This window comes from Syngnathus acus, chromosome 12, assembly GCF_901709675.1.
Source record: "Syngnathus acus chromosome 12, fSynAcu1.2, whole genome shotgun sequence".
In the NCBI taxonomy this organism is placed as follows: domain Eukaryota; kingdom Metazoa; phylum Chordata; class Actinopteri; order Syngnathiformes; family Syngnathidae; genus Syngnathus; species Syngnathus acus.
In genome coordinates this window covers 4250042-4274809 of record NC_051097.1, presented here as the reverse complement: position 1 = coordinate 4274809, position 24768 = coordinate 4250042, and the positions used below count along the sequence as shown (strand labels likewise).

At 39.5% G+C, this 24768-nt stretch overlaps 2 protein-coding genes and 1 long non-coding RNA gene across 13 annotated transcripts in view; 2 read left to right on the top strand and 1 right to left on the bottom strand.

The window, feature by feature from the left end:
* LOC119131662 (lymphocyte antigen 75-like) overlaps positions 1 to 24768 on the top strand; it is a 1013224-nt gene that overhangs the window by 311383 nt on the left and 677073 nt on the right. The window lies entirely within an intron of this gene.
* Positions 1 to 24768, top strand: part of LOC119131718 (transcription factor 4-like) — a 121376-nt gene that overhangs the window by 56106 nt on the left and 40502 nt on the right. For 7 of the 11 annotated variants that reach the window (XM_037266388.1, XM_037266383.1, XM_037266377.1 and 4 more), the window contains 2 exons: positions 7863 to 7989; positions 9474 to 9523. In XM_037266388.1, the coding sequence (XP_037122283.1) occupies positions 7863 to 7989; positions 9474 to 9523 (177 nt within the window). Of the gene's footprint in view, positions 1 to 6232; positions 6929 to 7862; positions 7990 to 9473; positions 9524 to 21213; positions 21607 to 24768 lie in introns of those variants that run through there. The other 4 variants (XM_037266384.1, XM_037266385.1, XM_037266386.1 and 1 more) reach the window with 4 other exon arrangements.
* Positions 21415 to 23321, bottom strand: LOC119131780. The gene is made up of 2 exons (XR_005099713.1): positions 23051 to 23321; positions 21415 to 21647 (listed from the first exon to the last, which is right to left on the bottom strand). It is a non-coding gene; the product is annotated as an uncharacterized LOC119131780 (long non-coding RNA).

The following is a 24768-nucleotide window of genomic DNA, read 5'->3' as shown; positions in this document are numbered from 1 at the left end:
ATCAAATTGGTTTTCATTAACACATATGCATACTCCTGCTCTACTCTGACATCTACCGTAATTTTCGGACTATAAGTCGCGGTTTTTTTCATAGTTTGGGTGGGGGGGCGACTTATACTCAGGAGCGACTTATATACATATATATGTTTTTTTTCACTTTTTTGGGCATTTTATGGCTGGTGCGACTTATACTCCGGTGCGACTTATAGTCCGAAAATTACGGTATATTCACCAGAATATACTGTACGTGTGTTTAGATAAGAATAGTACTGTATTACATAATTATATCATGAAAAAAGGCACAATATGCTTTTTTTCTTTCTTTCAGCCATCTTTACATTTTTTAACAGTTGATTACTAATATGCGTTAACCTCATCTGAATTGTTTACAATTGAATTGGAATTCATCCAATAATCTTTTTTTTCCCCCACCCCTTAATTCCCAATGTGGACTTTGAAGGGCTTGTTTGGGTTTTCTGTTAAAAAAAAAAAAAGCTTCCTGCCTTTGATTTGAGCTTTTCCTTTGTGTAGCGAGGACGTAGGATGGCCTTGACAAGCTCAGGAAAATACACAAGCAAACACATAACACAAGAAACAAGCTTTGGGGCAAGTTTTTAGTCCAAAATCATATTCACATATCACTGCTGACAACTACATTTAGTTGAATCAACTATTAAATGTTAACTTGAACTTAACAGTCTTGAATCTCGTCACTCACGTTTGTTTTATTCCTAGATTGTTTTGATGTGATGGATGGATGGATGGATGGATGGATGGATGGATGGATGGATGGATGGATGGATGGATGGATGGATGGATGGATGGATGGATGGATGGATGGATGGATGGTTTCAATGCATCCATCCAAGCACTCATATAGTGCATGTATCAGGCTATCCATCCATCTAGCCCATTCATCCATTAATCCCGCCTTTTGTTATAGATTCCCAGATATTTTATTTACGACCTCCTCTTATATGCAGCTGTGGTCTTTATGTGGGGTTACAACAAATGGTAAAGGACAAAAATATTAACTAAATCAAACATTAGTGCATCACTGGCCATTTTCCTGCTGAGCTGCAGTCAAATTATCCTTCCACACAGTCTGAATGGCTCTTGATGGAAATTGTTTGGAAATGGCAGATAAATTTACATGCTGGGCTGAAGTCCAAAATCCTTTGGCTTCATCCTTGGCTGTTAGTGAAAATTCTGTCCTTGTAATAAAAGGAAGAAAAAAAAACAGTAAAATAACATTTAGAGGAGAAGATGAGCTCACATGGTGACAGCTGGCAGATTCAAATGACTTCAGTTTAATCTGCAGTCAAATAGATTTGTACTGTTTGAGTTTTGGGTTAATTTAGCTTTTAGTTTCGCACTTGGCTTCGGTGTTTGTTGAAGATTGTGAAAGTTATTATTTTTATTTTTTTACGCATTAAAAGTTTTGTTGTTTGTTTTAGGTCAATCTAACCCCTACTAAATTTCGTTTTGTTTTTTAAAGCTCCTAAGCTTATTTTATTTTTTGGCAAGCTATATACACTGTGTATTAACGTATACACATAATCAAATTCATGTTAACACATGCATTCAACCACAAAACTCCAGTGGCACAAATGTGAATATTGTTTCAAAAATATTCATTTTATACAAGTGCAAAGGTGTCGGTAGATCTGATGAAGTTGTTCCTAATCACTTTCAGTGTGAGACATTTCCCGACTGGTGTTTTATTTTCCGCCTGATACGGCATTTGCAGTCGTAATACACTGTCAAATACTTTATGTTGAATGATTGCAACATGAATGGCTGAGTGATCACAATAAGCAATTTTACATCAACAAAGGCAAAAAAAAAAAAACCATCCAGTTAATGCTTTGGTCAATTGTGATTTAAAATTGCTCTTTGGGTTGCAGTCTTCTGCTTCATGTTGTGAACCTCTTTTTCATCTGAAGCTTTTCACTGGACCCAATTTTACATGAAATCACTTTGAAAAAGATTTACCAATAGATTACATGTGTCATTTACAATACAAAGTGCAAGTCCAACTTTTATCAGTTTTCATTATATGCTGGAGTTTATGCGTATAGTACAGTCCTCTGATTTTAAATTATTGTTTGGGGCTGGGAAAATTGAACCTCTGCCAAAACGAGGTGTGCTAAACTACCCCCCCCCCCCCCCCCCTTAACCCTGTCAAAATGGTTTAACCTTTGTATTGATTTGGTACAAACCAAGTATTTACTTTTATTTTTGTTTTATCACAAATCATTTCACCGTCATGATTCCACGAGTCCAACCATTCTATTTCCATACCTCTTGGGTTAGGATGTTTGCAAACATGCTCATGCCTACTGGATAGCACATAAATGGTAAAAACAGAGAACAACAAGACAACATTTATATGTTCTCTATTATTGGTAATTAGGAGTGTCACGGCCACCCAGTTCCCTGTTGAGTTTCACTGTCCTTTTTTTGCTTCTACAGAAGAGACAAACTGCATGCAAAACAAAATTGGGTTTAAACAGCTCGAACCAAAAAGTTCTTCCGCTGTTTTCTTTTTGTACTGAGTAGTGCATGTTATATTTAAATTCAGAAATGGGACTCTGGCTTGGAGAAGCATTACTGAAAGGATGATTGGAGTAAAGTTTAGATTGCCCTTTGAACTCCAGTATGTAAGACTTTAAAACAAACATTTATGATTTGATTTGATTTGATTTGTTTATTTTGGCAAGTACATAAACTACAGACTTATTACGGCTTCATTTCACATTATGTTTAACATGACTTATTTAGTCTCGGTTACAACCACGTAACAAACATTTATCTTCATTAAATTAATCATGCAACGTTTATATATAGTGACTATTGTTATCTAAGCCCCTTCTAAAAATAAATATTATCTTAATGTTTTATTAAAATAATGTTTAAATATGATTTTCTTATGAATCTGATCCTTAGGTTCCAAGTTTTCTTATTTCAGAAAATTCTAGTCTTCATCCAACCCACCTTTAGTATACATTATGTACTGATCATTTCTCTTTGAGTCATTATCAAAATTGCATATATCTTATTGTGTAACTCAAATCGAAGCACTAATAAAGTCAAAAACTTTAGGCTTAGCTCATTTACATTTACTCCCTTCATTTTTTTTTTTTTTTTTTTTTTTTTGCCTCGATACCCCTATTGTCTCCATCACTCCCCACTGCCCCGCCTCCTCTTTTAGTTGTAATTACATGCACAAAGCTGCCAGATATGGTGAGGTGTAATGTGCTGTCTGATTCCTCTCTAAGTGTTCTTAAATGATTGCTATGTGTTTGTCAAGCCAAGCATTGAGTGCTTATTAAGGATAATGCTTTGAACTGATGCTTGTGTGTGTATGTGTGTGTGTGTGTGGGTGGGGCCCATGTGTGTGTTTGTGGGTGTTAGCTAGGGGTGGCACAAATTGTCACTTTTGTGTCAACAGGTTTGAAAAAAAGTTACTTCTGTCAGCACTACTAGCTGCAAGTCTTCATCAGCCTTTTGAAACTTCAACTGGTTGTCCATCTTCTGTACCGCTTGTCCCCACGGGGGCCGCGGGCGTGCTGGACCCTATCCCAGCAGTCATCAGGCCTTAGGTGGGGGACACCCTGAACTGGTTGCCAGCCAATCACAGGGCACACAGAGACGAACAACCATCCACACTCGCACTCACACCTACGGGTCAATCAGCCTATCATGCATGTTTATGGGATGTGGGAGGAAGCCGGAGTTCCCGGAGGAAACCCACGCAGGCACGGGGAGAACATGCAAACTCCACACAGGGAGGGCCGGAGGTGGAATCGAACCCGCACCCTCCTAACTGTGAGGCGGACGTGCTAACCAGTGTCCTACCCAGCCACCTTGAACTGGTTGATGAACATATAATTTAAAGCGAAACAACTCAATCAAGCAGTACAGAAAATGTTTTTTAAAAATGCTTGGTCTATTCTTTTTTTTAAGTTTCTTACATAGATTGCCTTTATGTTTGGATAAAGTACAATGTAATATTTTACCATCATTGTTATAATTAGAACCAGCAGCAGTGCGAGTAGTGATGAAGGTAACTAGCAGAGTTTTTTTTTTTGTGGGACTGGGTGACCATAGTCATGACAGTGATGAGGTGGCGGTGGTCTTTGAGAGAGGAGAAGGTAGATGTGGTAGGGGAGAAGGAGGCAAGTAAAGCAGGAACCAGAAATAACCAGACCGCTTCAGATGTGTGTGAGGCTGCCATACTGTAGAGTTGTACTCTTGTCCCAGCCAAAAATTAAATTTAGGACCACTTGACTGTAAGGCATCCGTGCTAACTGCTACCACACTGTGCTGTCATTGAATCAATTGAATCAATTGAATTCAATTAATTTAAATCAGCTCTTAAACTGCGGTCGTGGCAAATTGGGTACGATTTGCGGTTACACTGTCTTTGCCCTGAGTATGGTGAGTTGTTGGTTTCTGCTGGTTTGAATTTCTCTGGTATGCCTCAGGGTTTGAATCCCTAAGGAACCTGTGTGTGCGTGCGTGTGCTGGTATGTGTGTGTGTGTGGAGGGGGGGGGGGGGGGGCTGCGTGCACGCTAGTGTGTGTCAGCTGGAGCAAAGCTGGCATACAGGTGTGCTGATGCTTTACCAGTATTTCCTTGCAATGTTTCTCTCACTCTCTCTCAACATTTCATGCAAAAAAAAAAGATATAGTATATATACGTACGCACGCACGCACACACACACACACACACATGACTTGACTTAAGTCAGAAAATCTTAGGACTCAAATTGCTTGGCTAAAATTTATGAATGACTTGACTTTAGACTTTACTTTGACTTCGACTCAACATTATTTTTACTTGAACTGCACAACTTGACAAATGACTTTGTTTATATCTGCATATTCAACATAAGGTGACATAAAAAAGAAAAAGTAGGTCTGGTCGATAAATTTGTGCATCCGCAGTCATTACAGTGATAGCTGCCAAAGGGTTTGCTTTTGGCAAATTGTAATTCTGTTCTTCTTAAAACACAAAGAGAGAGAAATTCATCAGTTTAAGTATTGCCAAAAGCGACTTCCGTATATTTTCTTTTTGTTATTCCTCTAACCGCTCCCATCAAGTATTCTCACTGCTTCAGCAAGATGACAAGCCTAATCACTGAAGGTCAGATTCACAGAACTCTGTGAGTTGCATTCAGCCATATGTCTTGATGAGTGTCATGGCAGAGACACTCATCTGTGTCCCTCTCAGTGCGTCTGTATTTGTGCGTTTCCCTCCCGGACTCTCTGGTAATCTATCTTAGTTCTTTCCTTCTTTGTGAGCAGCTGGCCACGAAAAGCCCAGTCAGCTCTGCAAGAAACAGACTCCACTGTTGTGTGTGTATTATGTGCATATGCATGAGTGTCACATGCATGCACATCCCAAATCTCCACTAAATATTTTGGAGCACTAGATGTCAAACAAGGGGACTGCTCAAACATTTTGCACTGATGTCATTTACATGTACAAATGAACCAGCGCAAGTGGTGCACATAAACTAATGGGATCTATAAAAGTATATACAAACGACTGCAAGCAATCACAGTCCAAATGTCTTTTTTTTGCTAACAGATGGTAACTATCTTGCGTGATACCCGTGTCAAAATCTTTTATTTTTTACAGTTATCAATATGAAATTTGTCCATTTTGTATACGTGAGTAGGGATGAACGAGTACCGATATCACGTATCGATTGATTTGGATGCATCACACGCTGGATCCGCACACTTATTGATATTTGGCGGCTTGGTGGTGAAGTACTGCCTCCATAAGGGAAAATACAATTGAAGCTTGTACTGTCTGTTTGGGCTGCTTCCATAAGTAATAGCCGCTTGCCTTGTCCCAGCCCCTTAGCACCACCCCTGGTCAGAATGTGAATGAAAGCCATACTTGCGTATTGACTTAGCACTTAACTCGCTTTTGTTACTTGGTATCCAGAGTGACATCACTGAGTACAGTATATTACAAGTAAGGACACGGAGACAAGCAGGTAAAGAGAGACAGTCAGACAGACAGATGGGTATTTTGTCTCTCCTCCAGCTCGTCTAGTTGCCAGGGCGACCGTCTGGCCTGGCTCAGCGCTCAAGTACGAGAGGAGAAAAGCAAGAAAAGAAAGAAAAGCACCACAATCAATGAGACTCTTTTTGTTTTAATGGGAACCCCCTTTTACTCCCAGATGACACACGGTCTCACGGCGAAAGATGACCGAGATGGCGTGTGTGTGTGTGTGTGTGTGTTCGGGCCTTTGTGTCTGACTCCTTCTTGTGTGTGAGGCTGACTTTATTTAAGACAAGGACCCTTTTGTTTTAAGCAGGAGAATGGCACGGAGGCCGAGGCTGGCCCTGTAATTGGCCTACTTAGACCCTGCTTAGCATGAGAAAAGCCTTTCTTGGCTCAACGGTGCCAAGCTAACTCTTGTTTTCAACCACAGAGAGGACCAATGTGCTGATCAGAATTCAGATTATTCTGAAAAACATCCACTGCTACCTCACAAATACAGTCCTCCACTCTCTGCTTTATACACACTGCACGCTAATTACTTGACGACAAAGCCGGGCGTTCGGGAGGGGGATCTACAATTTAACAGAGTAGTGGAACACTCTATTTACAGAAGGGAGGAGGGTCACTTTTTCACCTCTTTATTCCTCACTAACTTTTTATGCCTCTCTAAAAAAGTTCCCATCCATCTTTCCTTCTGTGTCTTATTTGTGCCTTCGCTCTTCCACTGATCAGCCCAGCCGGCACTTGTTGCTGCAGAATGATTGAACTTAATTAGAGCGACAATGTGAGAGGTGTTTGGAAAGTCTGAGTTGTGAAACAGGGTCACAGTTAGAGGAGGGAAGAAGCAGCACAGAGGAGAAGTTAGATTCTGAGTCTCGGCAATGATGTTCCATCCATGGAGGTACTGTAAATAGTTTCAAAATGCTCGACTGTATTTTCCCGTTGTTTATAGTTTCTTTGTCTAGCTTTTTGCCTTATCCTTATTATTATTATTAATAGTAGTAGTAGTAGTAGTAGCCGCAGTAGTAGTAGTTGTTGTCATTGTGTCATAGAATTACTATTATACTTTCAAAATGGAGATGACTATAAAGACTTTGTTTTGTTCCATTTATGTTCCAATTGTATTGGTGGTATGATTTCAATTTTTATTGCCGGGGGAAAGTCCTGGCAAGGGAACGATATCAGCATTAGATAAAGTGCTTTGATTTTTTTGCTTGAATGAAAACTTAAAAGTACTAAAGGTAAAGATTAAAATCTCTTTAGCAACCAGTCCAATTTAAAAAACAGCCCTTTTAGAACTTCTAAGCAACATCCAAGTCTTCTAGCTGAGACGGCAGGCTTAAAAGAAACAAAAAAAAAAAAAAAAACTGAGCTTTTGTGCATAGTTGTCGGTGTCTTGGATCACTTATACAGATGAATACACTTGATATATTTATTTAATTAAAATTTAAAATTCAGATTGCCCCTCGAGTGTAGTGCAGCAGTAGCTCAGGCTGCTTTACAGAAATTATGAGCTCAGAGCGCTAGTGAACTTTTGCTAGTCATGGGTCAGAAATGTCCAATTTTTCAGTATTCTGTTATTGTCTGAATAAACAACTTGTGAGATTCAATGTCTGCACATTTATATTGAAGCTGAAATTTATTCACAACATTGAGGACAATCATACAGAAGTGCAGAACACATGCCCAAATAACTATGCACTAAAGTGTACACTTGTTTTGCTTGGACTGTCTGGTTGTTTTGTGTGATGCAGACTTTTTTTTTTTTTTTACTGCAGACAAAATGGTTGGATTAACACTGCCTTTCTTTGTGTCCCACTCTGCATCTGGACCAGACACTTTTGGGCGGTGAAATGGGTTTGGGGAGTCCTGGTGCCACGTCGCCCACCAAGCCGCCTGGTCAGTACTACCAGCATTACGGCACCAACCCCCGCAGGAGACCACTGCAAATGGACTCTATGGGTAAGACTGTGCTTTTGATAAAGGAGTTTTGTACACATAAGTTACTTTTTTTCTACATAAAACATCAACAACATATAGATTGTGTAGCATAAAGTCTGTCACTATGGTTACCTTCAGATTGCTGGTGATTATTTAAACGCGTATATCTTATATCACTGAAATGAAGCCTGACATTTTTATATTTTTAATATTATGCAGTATCTAGTCTAACTATTTTTTACCTGAAATTTTAGGGGCACAAGTAGAGAATTTAGGGGCGCGTAACGTAAAGTGAATTGTGTAAATAAAGTAAGGATTTTGTCCGCAACAAAAAAAAAAGCATTCAAGAATAATTAAAAATCACCATAAATCAGTTAACTGACTGGTCTCTCATCCAAGAGTAGAAGAACATTTTACTTGCATTTTCTTCAAATAATAGGAGGAAAATATCACCATTTGGATAAGAAAATAGATCTGCAAAAAACATACATATTAATGGCAAACAATTTTAAAAAATTCTATATTTCTGCTATCAAGTGTTTGTTTTACTCTGTAATTGTCCTCTTTCTACCTTAAAGATTTTTTTCTGAAACCACAGTCATGTTCAAAGATAATCAAAACAAATTAAGTGTCTTATCTATCTGGCATTTCTGGGCATGCTTCAGTAATCAAATTCCTCCTCAACATAATACACCACTGATTGAGTTTACGTTAGCATTTAGTGAGTCAAGACTTAAGGCAATAGTTACTTCCTGATTTGATTTCATATGCTACAGTTTTCCCAAATAATAATGTTGATAATAATAACAAGTGCTGACTCCATTGTGACCAGTTTGAAATACAAAAATGAAAACCTTTTCAATGCAAAATACAATTTGAATTACCTGTTAAATATGCTGTGCCAGAATATGAGATTTGTCTTTTATTTATCTATGTATTCATGTATTTATTTTTTTGTATGTGTCGCCACTCTGACATGTCAGTTTGTAAGTGCGTTAGAAAAAGGAACCACATTCGGGACAATAATGCTCAAGTGTAGCCTTGGTATTGTTTGCCTTGATAGGACACGGAAAACACACACACGCACATGCACACGCATACTCACACAAATGGTCCTGGGCCAATTTCCCCCAAAAAATTCTTTCATTTTTCCATCAAAGTCTCCCCTTCCCAGTTAATGGACTGCTTCTTTGCTCCCTTTGAAAGAATAGAAAACACTGTCCTAATACAAAATACGATAAACATAACCTGTTTTCTTTTATCAAAGCAAAAGGGGGGGAATCTAGCCTGCCTTTTCGTAGTGAGTCTTTTATATTTTCCGCATCTTATTTTGTTCCCATTGTTTGCAGTCTTTGTAAATAACATTGACAGGCAGTTGCAGAAGTGTCCTTGCTCTTTCCTCGTTGCCAAATCGATTCAATCCAAACAAGAGCTGTCCTATTAAAAGAAATGCGGATGTTAAACTCTCATTTATTTGTTTTATTGTGTTGGCTATTTCCTTTCAGAACTTCATCCCAAAAAAGTACGGAAGGTCCCTCCAGGCTTGCCATCCTCGGTAAGTGATAACAATCCTCTGTATGATTGCTACTTGAAGGATGTGTTATTAGAGAAGTAGCTGCTGATGCTGTGGTTGATAATCACTGAGCTGCTTTTGCCAGAGAGCAGCACAGACTTGTTTCGATGACTGAATGATGAGACAAGGCTGTTTATTATTATTTGGGTTTTAAAAAAAATGTGTCCCAAAAAAATACATTTACTTGCATAAAACCTTTAATGACAGCACATAAGGTTACGCGCTAATTTTACGAGGTTAGTGTCAGGATGACAAACTGCGTTCTGTTGTCTCTTTGTTCTCCAAGTTCAATTGATTTTAGCATTGAATGTGACCATTTTAGGATGTGTGAATATTTGTCCATGAAGCAGTAAGGTGTAACTTTAAGATTTAATTCAGAAGAATTCTACGAGAGAGACTTGGTGATTGTATTGTTTTAAAGCTTGTGGTGTTTGGCTTTTGGGCTTGTGGTTCCACAAATTCGTGGCTTTTCTTTGATTTGCTCCACAATTGTTTCTCAATTGATAATCTTGTAATCTTGAAAAGAAGATTGTAGCCATAGGCAGGTAAAATAATCCTATATTTTATGTGAGAGTGAATCTGTAAGCAATGAGTGAAAGTGTTTCTGGTAAATTGAAACTAAAGGCGGCTGCTGCAAACCTTTTTTTTGTGTGTTGAGAGACATTGTTGTTTGCCATTTGAAAGCCGTTTTATTTGGGCTGGTGACTGCTGGAAACAACCGGTTTTATTTGACCGTTTTCATCATTTAATTTCATCATTTATGCATGTAGAGATTTTTTGTTTGTTGTCTCCATCAAACTAGCTGGTAGAGTTATTTTTATTCTTCAACACTGACCTCATTAATCATCACTTAACGACTGCTGAATGCGCATGGTGTCAGCTGCCTATTTGGCTCAGCAGGAGTCCGGCTTTCTGTGACCTCGGCCTGCTTTGTCCCGGCTTCCTGCGCTCTTTCCTCTCTGGGCCTACATCATCCGTGTGTGTGTGTGTGTGTGTGTGTGTGTGTGTGTGTGTGTGTGTGTGTGTGTGTGTGTGTGTGTGTGTGTGTGTGTGTGTGTGTGTGTGTGTGTGTGTGTGTGTGTGTGTGTGTGTGTGTGCGCGTGTGTGCATGTGTGTGTGCGCGCTTGCATCCGCGCGCTTGAGTGTAGGAAAGCAAAGAGGAAGCACAAATTGTTTCACAGATTGATACTTTTGGTGGCTTTTGTGTTTTGAAGCACAGTGTTTGTTTGTTTTCTGTAACGTGATAAGGTTTCATACGAAATGGTCTTAACCTTGACTGGACAATAATGTTCTGGAAAATCGTTGTTGCTGTTGAGACAAAAAATACGAATGATTTTTTTAAGAGAGAGCTTCTGTCTCATCTTAACATCTTGTCATCAGCACACTGAGCCTGTGGGGGCCATTGATTTTTTTTTTAGACAAGATTCAACTCTGTTTGGTGTGTCAACTGCACACTCTGCTGATGGTAAAAGCCACGTTGGTTGTGTGGCCAATGAAGGTTGCCTTTGTATTATATTAAAGTTCATTTTTTGTCACTTCTTTCCACGCTTCCCATTTACTTTTGTCAAATTTGGTTTGCTGAGTCACTGATTTACTTTGAGAAACAATTAAATCACACGAGAGGAGAGCGTGGGATGTCTTTGTAATCAAAAGGAAATTAAGCTAACATTAGGCTAACATTAGTATGTTAATATTATAATTTTCTTGCTGTGCTCCTCTTATGGTGATTCATTTTAGACGATTGAAACTGAAATGTGACAAAACAAAGAGTGCACGTTGAGATTACCATGCAAAATGGCCAGCAAAAATTCAAGATAGTAGTGTCGATACATGAAACGTAAAGCAATTAACATTTGCAATATATGCCAATGTTATTGATTTAATTGTATATTTATTATTATTATTATTATTATTATTATTATACCAGAAGCAAACGTTATCATTGTAGATAACGAAAGCTAGGAAAGATAAGACATACTATAGACCTTGACCCTGACCTTGATCACAACTCCAATTTAGTACCTTAAGCCTTTTCTCTCTCTCTCTCTTTCTCTCTTGCTCTCACGCTCTCTCTCATTTGTGTGTTTGTTTAAAGTTGACAGCGTTAATTAAATTAAACCAGGTCTTGCAGAAGGCACAGTAGGACAGCCAGGGGTCCCCAGTGGTCCACGGGTGGATGAGGGATGGTGGAGGGTTGGGGGTCGGCGGGGCGGTGTAGGACAGATTGTTGTTTGGTGAGCCACCCTGCCCCTCTCAGGCAGTTCTAGGCATTGCAGAGTTGCGCCAATCCCCACTAATCAAATGCTTTTTAAAAAAAAAATAAAAAATCATAACATTTTTATGTGGCAATTATTATTGTTTAGTGTATGAAACTGCCCAAGTAAGTTAATATAGAGTGGATACGGTTTGATCTGTCTGCCAACATGTTTGAAAAATGGTCAAATAATAAAATATGCACAGAAACCCAAAATGTTAATGTTTTTATATACAGATCACAGTTGATTTCGTGCCTATCCCTGCTGACTGTGAGCGAGAGTCAAGTTACCAATTAATTACATGGAGCTCAATAACATGTATGTGAGTCTGAAATTAGTCTGAGTGGGCGGTCCTGTCTCATGAGGCTCCGGTCACCTTGTCCCCTATACTGCATGGCCAAAATTGAGTTTGGCGACTCGGGGCAGAGATATGGTGTAGCTACCAGTCTGGCTAAAAAAAAAACAATTGCAAATTGCAGAGTATGTGAGCTCTACAATGACAGCATTACTACCTACTACTGTTCATCAAGGTACTTTCCTTGTCTTGACCCCCCCTCCCCCTCTTGGTTTAATCCAAATCTTTTGCTTGTAGGAGCTTTGTGTTCTACTTGCTGTTTCCCATTAGTGCGGTCCTATCTATGTAGCAGACATTGGATTATTGATGTATTTGTCTTGTAAAGGTTAAGTGCGTATGCCAAGGATGGATTACAAAACATGACCAGTAGCCCACTGCCTGAGGCTGTCTGACCTTCCCCGGCGCCATAACATGTTGCTATGTACGTCAAACAGTAGTGTGTGGTAATCTTCTGAAATCAACCACGATAAACTGAAAAAAAAGTCGAGGCATGTTTTGTATTTTTTTAGTTCAAAATGATGCCTCATGTATGCATATTCTAACTGGGCATTGCCTTGAAGCTTCTGTTTTTACACTGATTGTAGTATTATAGTATTAACATTTGTTAGTTTTCATTAACTCGATAACTATATTTATTTTAGTAATTGACGTTCATATGAATACATGTGTGATGACAGCTATAAAATTAGTTGTCTATGCATCTGTAATCGTATTATTTTCTGGGATGTTCAGAAGTGACTGAAGTGTGAATCAGAGATTATTAGTATTGTTAAACAACATTATTTTTGGTTAGCATATCAGCAGCAGTGTCATCTTTACGTTAAACGTGAAAGTATTTTTTTTCCTCCCCCTTTCAGTTGATTATCTTGATTATCAGTTCTCTGTGAGTTACCTTGCCGGCGCACAACACCAGCAAGTGTTCGGAGAGTGTTGCCTGCTGACAGCTAATTGCTCTGTGATCTTAACATGACAAGCTGTCAAAAGCTGTTTTCGAGAATTTGTGAGCCGAGGAAAAAAAACAGGAGATCATTTGCAGCACTTGTTAAGCAGTTGATGATGTTTACAGCACAGCTCACGTCTCCTCATAGAAATGTTTGAGTCCCACTTTACAGTGGCCAGTGTGTTTTTTTTTTAATTTCCTTTTCTTTCTTTCTTTCTTTCTTTCTTTCTTTCTTTCTTTCTTTCTTTCTTTCTTTCTTTCTTTCTTTCTTTCTTTCTTTCTTTCTTTCTCCTTCCTTCCTACTTTCTTTCCTTCTTTCTTTCTTTCTTTCTTTCTTTCTTTCTTTCTTTCTTTCTTTTTTCTTTCTTTTTTCTTTCTTTCTTTCTTTCTTTCTTTCTTTCTTTCTTTCTTTCTTTCTTTCTTTCTTTCTTCTTCCTTCCTTCCTTCCTTCCTTCCTTCCTTCCTTCCTTACTTACTTACTTACTTACTTGGACTAAAATGGACATTACATCAACAATGAGCCACTTTTATCTTAAAATTGCACACTAAATCATTCTGACGGTACACATTAATAAGAGAATGCCATATCGGCCAGTGCCATAGCAGATCACTATCTTTAGTGTCTATAATATTGGCAGACCAACCCATGACACCACCACTAACATTATTGCATGTAAATACAGAGGAACCTATCAAGTTGGAATTTAAAAAATAATGACGTAAATCAACATTCCAAAAATGTGCATGATTTAAATGAAGTCTCTAAATTGTCCAGTCCAGCTGACCAGCAAACTTAATGAGGATAACGGGTATAGAAAATTACAGGACAGATGTTTTTACGTGTAATAGTGGGTAACTCCAGAACATTTTTAAATGGGATGTGTGCCACATCTGTAAAATAAATCACGGGAATATTACAACTTTGACATTGATGGTCTTAATTTTATACACAAATGTTAGAGTATTACTTGAATAGCCGTACAGTTAATCAAACTTTTATGATGGAGACACTGTGACCCTGGAATAGATTATTTCAGTTTTTATTATTTCCTTTATCAAAAATCAGAGGTCAATCCACTTCTCTGAACAGATTGTTAGTTAGTCCTCCGAGGTTTCACCATTTTAAAGGACACATACGATGGAAAATCTGCTTGTATTGTATACAAACATTTGGTTCTCTGGAGTGCCTGCCTACTCATAAATTGTGGAATTGAATAACCAAGTAAAATCTTTAGTAATGTTAATTTGAGTTGTCGCCTTGGAATTGGGGGTGGCGGGGGATTATTTGGGAATGTCATCTGCCACACCGCGAGAATAATTGACAAGTGTATTTTTGTGAAGAAATGATGAGTCCAACAGTGGCAGTTCAATTGAAACACTCTCTAGGCGGTCACTTTGGGTGTGTGTGCGTGTGCGTGCGTGAGTTACGTTTTTAAATTAGAATTTTAATAGCATTAGCTTCTAATACATGACACTAAAATTGTCGCTTCTTGAAGTTGTTGGTGGAGCAGTGGGTGGGAATTTATTTAACTTACTGAATTCTTTTGCAAATTTGTTGTGTATTGCGTCGATGTAAATATAGATATGAAGCTATGACACAAACCGTGTCCAACATGGCAGTAAAGACTCTATGCCAGCGGCCGCCCGCACATACGTGTTGTGTTTCCTTTTTCTAAATGATCTTCAGCCCCTGTAGCATTTCAAATTCAGCTGTCAGAACCACAACATAGAACCTAAATCTGTCCATCCATTTAAATTGTGGATGTCCTCATCAGGGTCACAGGTGAGCCAAGCCTACCCTAGCTGAATTTGGGTTAGGGGCAGGGTACACACTGACCACCAGTTAATTGCAGATGATAAAACAATACTCAAAATGTCGCACCTTTGTCAACTTGGGTCAGTAGAGAAAGGTGGCTGGAATAGTCAGGAAAAAGTAAGGCAGACCCGCACTAAGGAACCAACAACACAAAAACTACCGTATTTTCCAGACTATATGGCGCACCTAAAAACCAAATATTTTCTCAAAGGCCGACAGTGCGCCTTATAGTCCGGTGCGCCTTATATATGGACCAAATTCCTAAATTTAAACTGGCCCGAAGCATTGTGTCATGAAATCAATCATAAGTGGCCCGCTGAAGACTATGAATCATGAATCAAAAATACTATGGATCATTATTTTGTGATTATAAAGTAATTTGTTGCATCTGAAGTTGAAATAAAAAAGATAAAATGGAGAATGATTTGACAGTTAGGAGGGTGCGGGTTCGATTACACCTCCGGCCCTCCCTGTGTGGAGTTTGCATGTTCTCCCCGGGCCCGCGTGGGTTTTCTCCGGGCACTCCGGTTTCCTCCCACATCCCAAAAACATGCTTGGTAGGCCGATTGAAGACTCCAAATTGTCCCTAGGTGTGAGTGAGAGTGCAAATGGTTGTTTGTCTCTGTGTGCCCTGCGATTGGCTGGCAACCGGTTCAGGGTGTCCCCCGCCTACTGCCCGATGACGGCTGGGATAGGCTCCAGCACTCCCGCGACCCCCGTGGGGACTAAGCGGTTCAGAAAATGGATGGATGGATGGAGAATGATTTGATTTGGATTAAAAATCTGACATGATGCATTAATGGTGCACCCTATAGTCCAGTGCGCCTTATATAAGGACAAAGTTTTAAAATGGGCCATTCATTGAAGGTGCGCCTTATAGTCCGGTGCGCCTTATAGTCCGGAAAATACGGTACATGAAAAGTTTATTGACAATTTACAAAAATTCTATCCTGACAGAAAAAATTACTTTGCATGCTAGCGCCATACTATGCATTAAGTGTGTATTTCATTTTGAGTTACAAGTTGTCACAAGCCAGGAAAAAAAAGAATCATGCATGTCATGCATGCACTCTACTTAACATAGACGCATGCGTATTATGGCACATTTCCTTTCATTCAACAAGTTGCCAGAGGAAGTTGTGTTCCATTTTTTTGTTGTCAACCCCATCGTAGCATTTCCTCTCCAGTTTGCAGAATTTCTCAAAATGTTCCGTTTGTTAGGCTGAAAGGAAAATCACAGCAAAATCACCATAAGGGCTGCTTTGCATTTTTAATTAAGAAACTAACATATGAATATATTTGCATATTATTGAGTTGCAGATTAAATCATGCATACATAATTAGCGTGCAGCAGCGTGCGTTTGCCTCGTTCTAGCTCGGCTCTGCGCTTACTGAGTTTTCCGATGGATGCCACACACGCACACAAACACTTTATTGAGACTCTCAAAGACTCACTTCATAGACACACGTACCCGCCCTCTCCAAACACTTTGTGTACTCTCTTCCACTCTGTTCAGTTTATATTTCCAGCAAAATTAGCTGAGGCCATACGTGATTTTTAAGCCTGATTACAGTGGAGCGAGAAAAAGCAAAACACAATCTTCTTGTTCACTCTCCATCTTGCACTGTACATAAATTCATTTACTTGCCATGTCAGACATTCTTCCGTTACCAAGTGATGTCATCTGTTGACATGCAAGCACGACTGAAAAATATAGACGATTACTTACTTGTATTATGCACACAATTTTCCTACAAGTAAAAACTTCATTAATTACTTAACAATCACTCATTAGTTTTTTGTGCCTTTAATTACCCAACATATAGCTTGAGGGAGAACCTCATTAACATACTGTGTTGGATTTCTTGTGACAACCTGACAGCTAAAGTGAGCCTGTTAACTCTGCTAAGTTATATACATGCAAGAAAGGCAAAGTTAAGACATTTTCAGATTTTATTACAGATCCAGTAATGTGTGACACACATGTGGGATCCTGATAGGTGCTCACATATTTGAGGGGCTACTTGTCATAGTCCAATACAGAATAAAGACAATACTGTACTCACTATGTTGTTTTCTGGGAAAATTGGTGCATAGGCTTTTACAGCAAAGAAAGGACAGGGATGTCAAACAAATTGAAACAGAATTACAATACACCACATTTAAAATATCCTGCAAACCAAGCACGTACACCGCCATATTAGGGGGCAGGTGCTCAAGCACCAACCCAAAAATTGGCAACCATTGCCAAAATTATTCACACAATTAGAGATACAGTGGAAGATTTAATTTCTGTTAACCCAATCAACACAATTGAGAAACCTTTTTACAAAGAAGATAAAGTGATGGCACAGTGGATATAAAAAGTCTACACACCCCGTTCAAATAGGGTGTTTGTGTGCACTGTGGATCACAAGAACTCAAATAAATTACCATTTGATAGCAGAACGATTTCGAGAACTGACGACAGAGAGCATTTTTGTTATTTATTTAATTATTTTGAATTTTGATAAATGGAGGGGGGTCGGCAAAAGAATACTTTTCTGATCCAGTATAGAAGAGCTGGTGCTTGAGCACTATAGTGGTCTATGTGTGGACGTGCCTGCTGCAAGACAGTATTATAGCTGTGAATGCATATTTGATAAAGTATAATTGGCTGTGATCACTTGGTAGTAACTGTCAGCTCACTATAAACAAGGCCAAGCCAGCTCAGTGTTTTTGTCTTGGTCTGTGAGGAGGAAGAGACAGCAGAGGAAGAGTGAGCAAAAGTGGAGGATGCTAGAATAGGAAGGGAGAAGAAGAGGAAGGACTATGAGAGGAAGCTCGGGAAGCAGATGAGGGGCGAGCAGAAGAGCAAATACAGGTGCATGCTGAGGAAGCTCACAACAACAGGAGGGATAGGGAAGGGATGGGCGGGACAATACAGTAGGAATGCAATCTCGACATCGCTTAACATCTGCAGTATTTTTTTTTCATTATCACTTCTTCTCTAATTAAACTTCTATATAGCTTACCCCCTTCATCTGCTGTTTTCATTTCAATCTCTCACTCTCATTCCTCCTCTTTTACTGCTCCTCTCCCTGCTCCCATTTTTGTCCCTTTCCCCTTTTGGTTTGTTTCCGTGGCCATCGCTCGCGCAGGTTTGTTTGCCACGCAGCAATTAGACCAAATTGAAAATATGCCTCTTTTTATTTTTCCTCAACCGGTTCACTTTTTTATTTGGGTTCTATACACTTTCCCCCTTGATCTTCATTCCTCCCTCCCTCCATCTCTCTCTTCGTTTCCCATTCAGTCTGGTTGGGTACAATGCTGGGAGGCTGCCAGTGCTGCAGACAGATGGTCCACTTATTAGATGTGCATCAGCCCTCCCTCCCCTTCCTGCAGCTCGCTTTTTAATCAAATTAAAGCCAAAGGAAGAGAGGGGAGCGATAGAGACCGTGAGTGACAGAGAAGGAGAGCAAGAGGGGTTTGGGAGGTTTGCTAGCTAGTTTTGGAGTCTACTATTTGTTGTAAGAGGATGCGTGATGATAATATTAAAATGAAATTTACGGAGACTAATACACTGCCTTGTCTGTTGTGGGGACTGAAAGTACATCTGTCTTCTGTTTGTCTCCAATTGTTAATTCCATCCGTTTTGTTTCTTTTCTTGTTTTTATCTTTGGTCGGCAAGACCCACTCATTTTTGGTGTAGAAACTCTCTCTAATGTGGCTCCTTTGCCTCATTTTGACTTAAGTCTGGTAAAAATGATGCCATCAGCATTATGGAAGCTTGGGAGGTGACTGATATTTGGATTATGTGGACCTCCTTTGGGAAAATTTCTATTAAAATGTTTGAAGTAAGCCATGTATAGAGGCTCGGTAGGATACATTGATTTGACAACTTGGTGCATGTATAGGTAGGATAATAGCATAGGTAGAGAGTAGTAAGCATCTGCTGCTATAATTTACCCCATCTTTTCCTATTTGAGCAAGTCCCCGAAGCTCAAGGTGAAATCAGTGCATCTGATGCATATTATCAGCTTCTCAGAGGCATTTGGAGAGAAACGGGAAATGATTGGACATGAAAAAGCTAATGATATGTGTAGTAGGAAGAGAGTGCACATTTGCCTATTAATTTGATGTTGATCAAAAAAACAAGTATTCTGATTTTCCAAAACTAAAATAGGGTGAGAAAATGAGGTGTGTACAAATGGCATGAGCAACTGATCTGTTTTTTTGTTTGTTCGTTCCAGTGTGACTTGTAGTACTTCGAAAGATGTAACTATGCTAATGGCCCACTGAGGCGCCCTATGTTTTGTGAGTGTTATCTTTAATTCAATGAATGAATGAATGAATGAATGAATGTCCCATTCTTCACGATAACAGGTTTCAATCATCATAAAACACTTATTCTCTGTACATTCCTAACTTGCATACAAGTGTAACTGTTATCAACCATGAAATATACAACAATAAATCTTGTGCTCATCCTGAATTCTAATGAGTGTGAAAGATGTTTGCTGGGTCGTGATGCGAGAGATTATAAAATATAATAATCCTTTATGATTGTAGGAAACTTTTGTTGTAGTAAATTTGGTGTTATTTGCTTCTAGTATCCATAAATAACCCTGAATGTTTGTTAATCATAATTACATTGGAATCTTAGAATAAAGTCTCCCTTTTATTATCACAGAAACATCTGACCAATGGAAATTAAACTTAAGCACGTAGTAAATATTCCTTTAAACGCAATGTTTGTCGTAGTTGTTAAAGTAGAATAAAAGGTCATGCAAAATATTCTCTATGTCTCATCATTGTGCCAAAAAACAAAAACATCGGAATACAATCATTCAATAAATAAAACAAAAACAGATGGTGTTTCTCATCCCCAATGGCACTATTGAATCTGGTTTTGAGTATTTCTTTCTTTCTCACAGGGAATTAATTTGAATATGTTTTGTGAGTAATTCTTCAAAAGTCAAGAACTGCACTTTTTCCTATTAATCACATCCCACCTATCCTTGCTAGAACCGGCTCATCTAATAAACAAGATTTAGATAAGTAAATCAAGAAGCAAAAAGAATCTTCATTGGCTTCAATCACAATTAATGTTAGTTTTCTACCCAGCGTCAAACAGAGCACCTTCATAATATTCTAGGTGTTGTAAAATATTAAATATGACCAGAAATATTAATGCATCCCAGTATCAAACTTTCTCCATCCCAAAATCCTTAAAGGTAGACCGTTTATTTTATTTTACAATTCTTAAAAGTAATACATTTAAAAACAAGTTAACTGTGTCAAGACATAATGCCGAAAAAGGCTGGTATAAATTTGAATATCCCAATTAACTTTGGAGATTGTGGTGTATTTTTTCACTACTGTCCATGTCAGTTGTATAAATAGCATGTTGCCATGTTTGAAGCTATTCTTTTCTTTGTGCCATCATGCTGCTCTCACTTGAACAATCACATGAAGAAAAATTACACTTTCTGTCGACAAAAAGGGATTGTAAATAATGAATGCCCTGGCATTGGCAGTAGCTCAAGTAGATGAAGAAAAGGTGAAAACAAAAGTGGGAAAAAGCTCTCATATGATTTGTTGGTGCTATTTTGATGACATACAATTCCAAATATTCTTATGAAATATTAGAAATGGCAATGGAATATTTTCCATTTACAAGGATTCAGATTAGCATCCAAATGGTAAAAAAAAATGCCAATTGACTTTGAATGTAGTCTTTTTATTTGAAAACGTAATGGAGATGGAATTGAGGAGGAAACAGCAAAGGTTGTGAAAAGTTGTGAAATTAGTGAGATAAAATGAATTATAACAAAAAAGAAAAAATAGGTAAAGAAGTTCAGGGAAGATTCTTTGGGGGTGAGAAGGGGGGGATTGGAAGAAAATGAGAAAAACCTGGAAGAAAGAACGACAGAGTAAAACAGGAGGGGGTAAAGTGGATGAATAAGAGCAAAAAAAATAGGCGAAGAAATAGATGGAAGAGAAAGGGGTGTGGAAGGAAAGAAGGGAGCAAGAGAGGAGAGAAAGGGGCAGTGGAGGCGCGGAGCAGCGAGGTAAATAAAGACGGGGAGAGTGGAAAAAGTGAGCCCACTTCAAAGGCGAGTGGGGGGGCGAGAAGGAGGTTTCCAGATTTCGCTGTGGAAAGTTGAAAGAGTGGAGTTGCGCGCGCGTTGCCGCGAGTATTGGCGTGCACGTTCCACCCGCTCGTTCCTTGTGCGTGCGCGACGGACGAGGAGGAGGGTGGAAGCAGCGAGGAGTGGGGAGGGGGGGGGGGGGGGGGGGGGCAGAGAGGAGGGGCACTCCACGCTCTCTCTCCCTGCCCACTTTGCATATTCCACGCGCCTCGGCTCGGCCATATGGGAAAATGCAACTGAAGGAATTGTCGGCCGAAAAAAAAGCGCGCAGGCACAGACACGCCAGCGGAGCGGAAAAGAGTTTGACATCATAACAACAGAGCGAGGAAAAGTTAGCGCGCGCCACAAGAAAAAAGAGCCTCGGGTGGAGACGGCGCGAGGACAGCAGACGATTAAAGACGACTAAAAAAATCTGTAGAGAAAGAAAGCAAGCAACAACAAAAAAAGAGAAGGGGAGAAGTCGATCTTGTCGGGTTTCTGCGGAGGATAGGAACGATGTATTGTGCGTACACCATCCCGGGGATGACAGGCAGTTCACTGATGTACTACTACAATGGCAAAGCGGTAAGCGCTCTTCTGTCTTCGTTTTATTTCTCTGTGCGAATCTAAGGAGGAAGAAAGAATGAGGAATGAGGTGTGATTGTGAAGTGTGCTGAGTTCACGCTCCAACTTCGAGCGCGTCAAGGTGCGACAGTCGCTCCTTGCCTTGGAACACGCTCAACATGCAAGCGTGCGCGCACGCGTGTACGTGCGCGCACATGTGTATGGCTGAGAAGGTATAGCAGGACACAAAATACGCGCTTGCGTGCGATCGTCTCTCCTGATCATTTAGCAGTTTTGCCATCAAGCTTTCAAGTCTCAATCGAAATAATCCACCGCGCAGATTTATTTTCCGTCTCTCTCGTTCTCTCAATCACTTATTTCAAATTATCCAAATGGATGTCCACGTGAAAATAGATAAGAGCCTTATTAGTCAAAGAAGGTATTGCGTTTGTTGCTGTCGAGTGAACTGACATGCGTGTAAAACATATCGCGTATTTTGACTTACTAAAATCGGCAAAGATGAAATGAATTAAAATAAATTCAATCAGGGCTTTAAATGCATTAGTTAATTTTTTTATTTTATATATTTTCGCATTGCCTCAAAAGAGCACTATTTAAAAATAATTGTGACGTTAGAATGATGCCACAATATGTCTGTAATGTGTACTGTATTTTATTATTGTCCTTGCAACGTTTTTATAAGAAGACATACTGCATAGTTAACCCACATTGTTTTTTTCCCACTGCTTTAATTTGTACTTATCTGTATTTTTTTTAATTTATAATAAAGCCCCTAAAAAGGTTATGAGGTGTTCAAACTCTAGTGAACCTGTCAGACTTCACCCTTGACCCTCACCCGTAAAACAGAAAGTGGATGGGGTTGATTTCGAGCAGTGGGGAGGGGGCAGATGTGAGAAACATGGCACAAATTGAAAGGAAACTAGATGAATTTCACAGGTTTCCTTGAATGGAACAGCCACGAATGCAAAGAAGCAAGGTGTAAATTAAGATGGAAGCTTGTAATTTCCTACAGATTCACCTGTCAGGGAAGTGTTAGTTCTCCTCAGGTCTGTCTGCATTTTATGTCACTTTCGTATTGTCGTGTTTCATGTCAAAAGGAAGGAAATTGTTCCGAGTAAAATGTTCAAAATCATTCATAAAAAAATAATTGTTTAAATTTGCATTGTAATGTGAACTGAGATCATCCTGTCAAATGCCCAAAATAAAGAAATAATAAAAAAATTGTGACCACAATAAAACAAAAAAGTGTATAGGAGACAATTGAAATATTTTATGCTAATTAATGTTTCTCTTTATTAGTACATCTTCCATGGAGTAACAATTTTATTTGTTTCAGGCTTGTTATTTTACTGTGTATTTAAAATAAAAAAGACAGTTTTTCATTGACCAGCATAAGTAAATTCAGAAGGGATTCCACAAAGCCTCTGCTTGTATAAATACTCACCAACACTCGGCCTATATGCTTGATGCCTGGCAGGTCTTCGGCCTCCATCAAGCCATCGGAACGTCATTTCTTATAGTCGCAGGTTCCTGAATTCTCCTACTTTTTTTACACCCTCTTTATTCCTTTCAGCGCCCAGCCTCCTTTTTTTATCTCACCGGCCTCTCTCGGATTCAGAGCTCTCCAGCTCAGTGCTGCCACAGGGCTCGGTGTGGCACCGCTTTGTTTGGTGGCTGGCTGTTGGATGGCACATTGTGCCGACGGTCTTGATCCGGTGCCAAGCTCCTTTCTATACCCCCCCCCCCCTTTTCCTGTCTCACTCTCACTGTCTGTATCGCAGCTTGTTTACACTCCATGTCTGTTGGCAAAAAGAGAAACACACAAATCAGAGAGAGAAACACTGTGATAACCAAATGTTGTTTGTCTTGTGTCTTGTATTTGGAGGTTTTCGCAAGGCCGAGTTTGGGTTTTGGGTACAGTGTGGCTGCGTGGAGGCTAGTCTGTAGTCTGCAGCGGAGGAGGAGGGGGGGGGGCAGAGTTGTCGGGGGGTTTGAGAGCAGAAGACAGAAATGCCTGGACGGATGTGCTGCAGCAGCCGCGAAGCCGGGCCCGCAGAGACCAAACACTGAAGAGCTGGAACTGGGGCTTTGGCTTGGGAGTGTGCGTGGGGGAGGAGAGGCCAGGAGGAGAAGAGGAGAGTGAGGGCCGAGGCCTGCGCTTCGGTTAGCGGCTGTCAGCTCGCTAACTTAAGCTCCAGCAGCTTAATGAGGCAACAGAAAGCTGGGATAAAACAAAAGGCCTCATTTAAAACCAGGCTGGCCAGCCGGCTATTGTTATGCTAACACCACATTTGAATATTCAGTAAGTTTTAATTAGGAGGGTCCCGAAACAGCCTGCCAAAATTCTGCAGTCCGCTGTCGCTGTGCTGCTCCAGCAAAAACACAATTTTAACACTTTCCCTGTCAATGCCGCACGCCTGAAGTTTACTGCATCCGTTGCTTTTTGGCTGTCTCCCCTTGATAATCAAATTGAAAATATTTTTTTCATTTACTCTGTATTTGTTTTTGTTTTTTACCTGAAAATATTTGAACCATTAGTCTTTTAGCTCAATGTGCTTGTTCTGAAAAAGGTCAGAGGTCAAGCCCAAACTACTCCCATGTAATTACTTTTTATTCAATAAATGGATTAATTGAATCACAGACATCAATTAACAAACACTAAATATATTTGACAAATTTAAGAAAGAGTCAAAGGAAAGCAGGCCTTTGAAATTCTTTGCGTATGGGCCTTTAAGCATACGTTGATAATTCTATCAATCCGTTAATTTTTTGACAACCGCTTATCCTATTCGTAGGTTTTAATTATTCACATTAATGAGTATTTGTGTGCGCATGTGCTCGTCATCGTGTACGTAGCGTTTGTGGACATCCTGTGTGCGTGGTACACTGGAATTAGAGCACAGCATGTTATGCAGACTTTATAAATAGCAACATTTGTACGTGCGGGTGTATGAGTATATGTTTGCGGACCTCTGACTCCATCTGTCTCTCTTGTTCAGGGTGTACCACTCTAAATATTCAGCTAATTTTCAAAATGTTAATATGCAAGTTAGAAATTGAAAAATCGGGCAACAGTGCTGAGCTTTGACCTTGCGTTGCTACCAGAAAGAAAGAAGATTACTTTTCAGACTTTTTGACATGTTTCTGTTTGTGCATCATAAT